At 44.5% G+C, this 8081-nt stretch overlaps 1 protein-coding gene across 1 annotated transcript in view; it reads left to right on the top strand.

The window, feature by feature from the left end:
- Window positions 1–726: 726 nt before the first annotated feature.
- CCDC40 (coiled-coil domain containing 40) overlaps window positions 727–8081 on the top strand; it is a gene marked incomplete at its 5' end in the record, with an annotated part of 10720 nt that continues 3365 nt past the window's right edge. Inside the window, 11 exons of the mRNA XM_009870634.1 lie at window positions 727–859; window positions 1631–1788; window positions 2262–2345; window positions 2434–2653; window positions 3486–3643; window positions 4503–4625; window positions 5000–5121; window positions 5838–6081; window positions 6188–6370; window positions 6732–6977; window positions 7378–7590. Of these exons, the coding sequence (XP_009868936.1) occupies window positions 727–859; window positions 1631–1788; window positions 2262–2345; window positions 2434–2653; window positions 3486–3643; window positions 4503–4625; window positions 5000–5121; window positions 5838–6081; window positions 6188–6370; window positions 6732–6977; window positions 7378–7590 (1884 nt within the window). The remainder of the gene's footprint in view (window positions 860–1630; window positions 1789–2261; window positions 2346–2433; window positions 2654–3485; window positions 3644–4502; window positions 4626–4999; window positions 5122–5837; window positions 6082–6187; window positions 6371–6731; window positions 6978–7377; window positions 7591–8081) is intronic.

Raw genomic sequence — 8081 nt, 5'->3', positions numbered from 1 at the left:
GGATGGGGTCAGAATTCCGTCGCATCTTGCTGTGGAGGTGATTTTCCTTTGGATCCGCACGGGGTGGTGTTTCCACGCGCTCCTTACACAGCGATGTCTTCATAGAAACGCTTTCAATTGGAAGAAGTAAAACAAGAGAGCGGTTGTTGAAGTCTTGCCCTGCATATAAGGAAAAAAAAGCACCAGTAGAAAAGAAATTGTTACAATCCTGTTAGCAGCATCCTGAAGTATGTGTTTCTCCCTTGGTTCTTAGCACAGTTCTGCTGCAGACACTTGAAAAGGCAGTTGTCCACAATGCACAGGTGTGCATACCTAGGCTCTTTTTGAAAAGTTTGTTGGTGATAAGTTTATTTCTTCTAACGGTATTGGCAAATGATGACATGGGGTACAATAGTACCTTTTTAAAAAGAAAAAAGGAGAATAATTTGGCTATACGTAGTGCAAGCTGCAAGGCTTTTTTTAATAAAGCCCTGAGGGTTGTGGGGTTTCTGGGTTTGGTAGTTTTTTGTTTGGTTTTTTTTTTTAATAGATGTGAGCTAGAAACACATGAAATTTAGAAGTAGAATTTTTGTCAGGGTCGTTACTATATGAACGCTAGCTGAGTGACTGTTTTTGCAAATGAGGTTCTGTGCCCTGTGATAAAAAGTTGTTACAATACTGTAGCATTAACATTAAACAGCCCATTGCGATGCTGCTCTTCTGCTTTTTGCCTGTGTTGTGTGCTAGGCAACAGAGGCAGAAAACGAGAATGACAATGAAGAGGAAGAGTGTGCTCCACTGGAGGACCATGAAGAGACCTTTCCCCCGGCAGAGAGAGAGGTCCGTGGAGCTACAGAGTTGTTTTGTTGGTTCTGCAGAAGTGAGACACTATAATAAAATGTACAGTCTTATTCAATGAGTGAAAGACCAGTATTTGTAACTTCACATCCTCCTTGTGGGGTTTTATTGCTGCAAACACAAAACCTCTCAGAGTTGGAACAGAGAGAAGCTGCTTGGGGAAGCACCAAGTGACAGCTTCGCCTGGTGAACAGCTCTGACAAAGCTGGAGAGGTTCCTTTGTTGTGCTGTGTATGTGTAAAGTTGTTTGGGCTTTTTTTAATCAGGAGTGACACAGCTTTGCCACGATAGCTGTGTGCTGATTTTAGAACAAGGCCCTCTTGTTGATTCTTTGTCCACGTAGTTTATGTCTCAACAATGACACAACTAAGCAGGTTTTTAGGGGCAAACAGAGTTGGATCGAAAAGCTATTTCAGGGGATGGATTTTATGTTTCAGGAAAAATCTCCCGAGACTTCCTCAGACAAAGTGGAATTAGGCAGTTGTCCTCCTGAACAGAGTGACACGGAGCAGCCAGTAACAGAGAGAGGAAACCCTTCCCTTCCTCCAGGACCTCCTCGGCAGGCGCCCACATTGTCTGAGGGCCCAGCGTCAGGTAGCCCTTGGTTCCTTACTAACAGAACAACACTTGGTACTGTCTGCAAGCACAGTTTCTAGTTTTCTCCTTTTCTGATCATTGTTAATCCAATCAGAGGCGTAATATGACAAAATTTAAGCCTTTTCTTTTATATTTTTCTTTTTTCTCTGGGAGTGGGGTCCAGGTAACACTGAACAACTCATTTATCTTTACTTAGAGTCTGCCTTTGAGCAATTTGATCAGCTTACTCGTGAGCACGGTGCCCAAGAGTGGGAAGAGGAGCACCAGCAGCGTGGAGCTGAGGAACATGAAATAAGTGGGAAAAGTGAAGAAAATGTGGAAGAAACAGAACTGGTTGTCTTGGATCCAGAACACGTGAGAAGTCCTTAAATCCTGTAGTCCTCCTTAGCAGACTTGCTATTTTTATTTGTAAAAAATGTGTGAGGTAAACTGTAAGCAGTGGCTTAGCTGTATGCTAAACCTACATGTTTAAAAATAGCTTTTCCAAAAATACCAGTGTCTGAATTGTGTCTGCTCCCTCAGTATTAACCCCAGAGTTGCAGGTTCTGCAGTGAGCAATGTAGTGGGTGCATCTGATACTCTTCAGTACTCCTGAAAAAGAGATACTTGCAGGCTTTCAGATACTCTCGGTGGTCACTTTCTGATGTCAAGATATACCCGCTGTGTAACTTTTCTCACTTGTTACAGTGACTGTAGCCAAAATAAGAATGCAAGTGCCTATGGCAGAGAATGAGATGTTTTATTTAATAGTGAGGGTAGCAGCAAGTTTCTTCATAATTTATTTACACAAGTATATTAAAGTTTATCAACTTCCTACTTCTTTACAGCCTCTGATGAGAAGATTCCAGGCTGCCCTGAAGAATTACCTTACCAAGCAGATAGAAAAAGCGAACCTAGAGCTTCAGGAACTGGTATAGGACATTGTTTCTTGGCTTTTCCAGAGCAGCCCATCCCTGTCCAAGCTGAAGCGCGACAGCTGATTTCCTCTTCTGTCTGCAGAGGACAGCAACGAAGAAGGGCAAAGCAGAGAGAGAGGAACTTGGGGTGATTCTTTACGGAGCGCAGCAGCAGCTGGCCCATCTGCAGGTGGAACTGGAGAAGAGCCGTGCCCGCTGTTCTCAGACGGCCACAGCACGTCAGCAGCTGGAAGAGGAACTGGAGGGCCTCAGGCTTACGTGCAAGAAAATGTCTCAGAACACAGTTGATGAGCGCAAGAAAGGTGACTCAGGAAGGTCTTGCAAAATTTCCCAATTGTAGTACTACGTGGAGAAATGAATTTGAAAATAAGCCAAGCATGGGGATTGAAGAATACAGTAAAATTAATCAGAAATAATGTACGCATGGAAATGTTTCACAGATATCCCTGGTTACCGTATAATTTCTCATGTTTCTAAGGCCATGTTTCTATGTTGCGCTTCCAAGAAGGTCTTTAGGGCTAAAACTACACTTGTTCCTGGTGGGTAGGCTGTTCTGTGACCTGGAAGAAAGAAAATTCTCATCACTCTGTTATGTTTGCCTGTGTGTCTGAGGGTGTGATGAGATTGCAAAGGTCAGCAGGGGCAGCCAGGAGAACGAGAGCAGCCCCCATGCATGTGGCAGCCCCTTCCAGCCAGAGAGATGGGCTTGACTTGCTCTTTCCACCTTGCAGGTGTTTTGATAGGAAACAGTAAAACAATTGCAGTGGCAGGGATAGCTAAGCGTTAAAATGAATTTCCTGGGATGTTTTTGCAGGTTATTGAAAAAAAAAATGAATTAGAGAAGTGTTCAAAGGACTGAGAAAGCGATGCTTCTGTTTTGGGGCAGAGGAGTGGATTTACAGCCTCTTGAGGCCCCTTCTTTGATTTCCTGGGTTTCTGTGTGCTAGGAGTCAAGGAACTGCTTACCCAGGTTTTAGCTTTTCTTGTGGAGCTATATCCCAAAGCTATTGTAAATTCTTATTTCAGGGAGGGCTGATTTAGGTGGGGTGTGTGCGGTTTTTGCTTTGGGTGCTCTCTTTAAGGTGAGTCCTACAAAAACACTTCTCTAAATGTTTTCTCCTCCTGCCTCCCCAGTTTCTGCAATGCAGACCCAGGTTGAAAACCTGGCCTTGCATCTCTTCTGCGTGCAGAATATGGACGAGGAAATGCGCCATAATATTTTGTTGATGAAACACTCAACAAAGAAAGCTGAGGCAGAGAAGCTCCAGGCTGAGGTGGAAAAGAGAAAACAGGTATCAAGTAAAGTTGTCTTCTTTAGAATAAAAAAAAAAAATAGGTGTCAGCTAGTGGTAACTCCTGGAGGACGTGCTGCCTTTTCAGAAGGAAGGCTATAGTGACTGGTCACAGATGATGGGTGGAGGGGAGTGTTTTTCTCAAAGAACTGAAACAAAAACCCCATAGGCTTTCTTAAAAATGAGAAGAATCCCCACCATCGAGATAGTGGCATGGACTGCCCAAAGGTTTTTGACAGGCCTTATAACAGTAAAACACTCTTCGCTCAAGCAAAGGGGGCGTGGGAGCAGAACAATGTTTAGCAAAGAAGTATGTGTTCAGGTTTTGAGATATATTCTGGGTCACGATGAGTTTCACGATGAAAAGCCGACTGGAAATGAAGGGAGCCGTTGGTGTGCTGGAGCTCCCTCTGCTGCCTCCTGCTTGCAGCAGGACACAGGCTGAGGATTGCTCATGCAGAATTGCATGGAATCAGTTGAAATAAATTCAATTTAGGCTTTTTTTTAAAAAAAAACCAAAGGATTTTAGAACATAAATTATTAAGATTCCCAGCTGCTGGAGAGGTGGCACGGTATAATCCAGGCTGACGAGAACGAATGCTGCTTCAGCTCTAGAGGATGAACTTGCTGCTGCAAGTGTGATAATGAAAAATTGGCAAAGGAGGTTTCATTCTCTTGAAAGTTGTTACCGCTGTGTTCATAAGTCATTTGTATATGAATGAAAAGTTTCAGTAGGAGTCAAATTTAATCCAGTTGCCAATTTAATCCCTTTTCTAGCCTCTGTTATTCGTGTAGAATAGAGTTGGTTAACACTGAGCTTGTCTTACTCCTCCTGAGCCGTTTGCCTCTGACTCTTCAGGATCTTCTGCTCGACCGCTTAACAAGAAAAGTCTATGATCTACAAGAACAGATTGCTCTGTCTGAAGCTCAGTTTGTGGCCCAGGTGAAGGACACAAAAGTAACTCGGCAAGCAGTAAACGAGGTAACAGCGTGCTTTTTCAGCTTCTAGTTAATATTTTCCTGACCCCTTTGGCTCCTGCTCACGTGGTGTGTACAACTGAGGCCAGAGCTGTAGGATTCATCCCTGTTTGGTGGAATGAAGACTTCTTTCTTTTTTCTGTTTTCTTTTTGTCCTTAAGAATTGCCTGTAAATCAGTTCCTCCCCCAGATTCTCAGCATTTTATTCTCGCACACCTATGCTCTGTGGGCTGGCGTCACAGTAAACTAGACACATTACATGAAGCTGTTCCTGCCCAGCATATTATGGACAGAAAGAAAATACTGCGTTGCAACATGAATTTGATTATTTTCAACCCGGTAAGGATTAGTCCTGTCCACCATCTCTCTCTTCCCTAGGCTTGTATGGAGGTGCAGGCCATTAACATGGAGAAGAAGCGACTGATGAAGCACTGGAACAGCAGCTTGGCTGGAATGAAGCAAAGAGATGAGGCCTACGTTGCCACACAGGAGCTGCTGAGGTGTGGTGGCTGGAAACAGTCCCAGGAGAGACCTCAGATAATTTGGGTGGGAGGGATTCTGAAGGGAGCAGTGTGTCTTCAGTCGAGTTTGTTCCTGTGTGTGCAGGGTGTGTCGGGCTGAACAAGTTCACTGCTCTGAAGCACGCGGTAAGGTTAAAGGATAAGGAACACAGGTTTTTGTCACCGCTTTCTTTATCCAAAACACGGCTCTACCTTGAAATATATGGAGTTTCTAAAGCTATTTAGAGTTTTTCTATTCATATTTTATTCCTGTAAGAGTTTCTTCATCTTAGCGACATCTCTCAGTCCAAAGAGCGAGACATCAAGCAGGATTTATCTATCACTTTTGGTTTTTTGTGATGCCTTTAGAAAGCTTCAGGAGAAACCTTCCCATTGTTGCCCATGGAAGTGTTTATTTGTTCTGGAGTTTTAAAGCTTGACTGAATTTCTGAGAACAAACAATAGGCTTCTAGATGGTGGAATCCTGGTAAAGAACAGGACTTCAGGAATTAATTTTCCTGCATGCATTTCCTTTTAAATCTTACTGTCTTCATCCATCTTCTGATGACTCTGCACTGTCACAGCCTTTATAAAGATCTTTCTTCATGGTCACTTGTTGCTGCAATAACAAGTCTGAAAAGAGGAATTTGTAGATGTGACCGTTCAGCACGTGAATTGATTCCTGGGATGTTTTTCCATCCTCTTTGCCTCTCCAGCAAGTACAGACATGACCTCAAGTCCCTAGAGATGGGCATCCATGACTGCAGAAAGTCAATCAGGAAGGAGGAGGAGAAGAACGAGTTGCTTGTCACCATCCTGAGCCGTTCAGAGAGCGATGCCAACACCACAAAGAGACTGATTGCCCAGTGCCTCTCAAGGCAGGAGGCCCTGAAGGTTGAATCTGGCACCTATGCCCGTGTTCTGCATGAGACAGAGCAGGCCCTCAGTGGGACCAAGAGGGTGAGAAGAGTCACATGAAAGAGGAATCCTTTTGAACCATACATGGGGGTTTAATCCCCTTCCCCAAACAGTTGTAGTGACCTTGCCTTTGTCTTCGTACTTCTAGGATCAAGCTGCCCGTCTGAAGGAGTTGCTGTCCATCAGTAAGGATATACAGAAAGGAACAGAGGCCAAAGAGCAGATGGAGAATGAAATCGTGGCAAAGCTCCAGGATCAAATGATGTCCAGCAAAGCCACAAAGCACTTCTCACAGCTGACTGCGAAACTTCATAGGAGAAAAACAGATCTGGTACGGTCGCTTCCATGGAGGGGGGCAGGGGAAGGGAACTGCCTAGAGCAGTAGCTAGAGACATGCAGGCAGGGGAGATAATTGCAGAAGTGATGAGTATGGTCTCTTAAACAGTTTTGGGATGTTTAGGCTCCTTAATACTTTTCAAGAGTTTTATGGCAGAGGTAAATATTGCTATCTCCTGTCAATAGATGGAGAAACAAAGGTACAGAGAGGATGAGTAGCTTGCTCACAGCTTGTAGTGCAGGCCTGGGAGTGGAATCCAAATCCTCTGATTCCTGTGCTTTGATAAGTGGAAATTACACATCAATGAGTTGGTGGTGGTGACAGTAATTTGTTTTCTCTTTGTTGGTGTTCCTAGGAGCTGTATTTTTCCAAGGTTGAGAATGATATGGCCCAGGTTATTCTGAATGCGACTCATACCGATTGCAGGCTGACAATTCTCCAAAAAACACTTTGTGAGCTGGACAAGGAAATAAAAAATATCCGTGATCTGATCAGCTGCAAGGAACGTGAGATCGCAAAGTGCAGTCTCCTGATGGAGAACAAGCGAGTGGTGCTCAGCCAGTACAACAGGCGGTTGGAGACACTTCTTTCTCAGCAGGGGGTAGGTGTCTTTGCATTTCAGTCCCAAACTTGATTTTATTCTTTGTGGTGACAAGGGATGCCCCTGGTAAGTGTAACTGCGTAAGTGCTGGATGGTTAAAGCTCTGAGGCACCAGTATTGTGATGTAAAACTGCACTAGTTAATGTAGCTGTTTATGTTGGTCAAACAGTTCTTAATGCATGTGAAGAGGAGCTGGCATGAGGGAATTGGGAAGTGAGGGTGTGCCTAGCACAGGGAGTTGTCTGCACCTGATGCAAACATTGAACAACATCAATACTCTGGGAGTAAATAGGACCTCGCTGTAAAATCTGCAAAGTCAAACTGCCCTTCTGCGATGGTGCTATTAACAAGTGCTCCAGCGGTTCCTGCCTGGTAATCCCAAACCTGTGCCCTCGTACAGGGGCAAGGACCGCTGGAAATCGAAATCAACAGTCTGACCAAGCAGATAGAAGAATATCATTCTGAGCTGATGACACTGCAGAAGTACTGGCTGAATCAGCAGAAAGAGCTTGTCAAATTAACACATGAGCGGGAGGAACAAATAGCCTCCTTGGATATGCTAAAGAAGCAGATCACAATAATGCAGCAGAGGAAGGTGCGCACTGAAAGTAAGTCATTCCCTCAGTCTTTCTTAAAACGTTCGTCTGAGAATGGAGAAAAAAGGCAGGAAAGGCTTACAGACTGGCAATGCTAGACCCTCAGCAAAGCATGCAAACGGCCTCAGGGCTGTCCTGGGGAGGGCTAAGAGCCAGGCCCCTTTGGCTGGTTTGCAGGTCCGTATTTCCTGTAACCATAGATCCTGCTGCCTTAACTCTGAGTGACCAAGTCACGTGTTACACTTCTTAAATAAAGTTTGCAAGCAGTTGGTAGCTAAGTGTCCCCTCCAATGACCGCACTTCCCTTGGTCAAACCCTACTCTTTTCCACAGTAGTCGCCTTCAAAACCTTGTTTGATTTTTGGGCTTGTGGGAAAATGTTTGGGCTGGGTCTGTGGGACACAGGTGTTGTCTGGCCTGAAAGCACTTTGTCACATCTGGCCTGCGTTCAGCCCAGTGCTGGGGGTTGTTTTCAGACTGTTGGCCTGTTCACCTTCTAGATGAAATTC

This window comes from Apaloderma vittatum, unplaced genomic scaffold (genome assembly GCF_000703405.1).
Source record: "Apaloderma vittatum isolate BGI_N311 unplaced genomic scaffold, ASM70340v1 scaffold35645, whole genome shotgun sequence".
Classification (NCBI taxonomy): domain Eukaryota; kingdom Metazoa; phylum Chordata; class Aves; order Trogoniformes; family Trogonidae; genus Apaloderma; species Apaloderma vittatum.
This window is presented reverse-complemented; position numbering and strand designations above follow the sequence as displayed.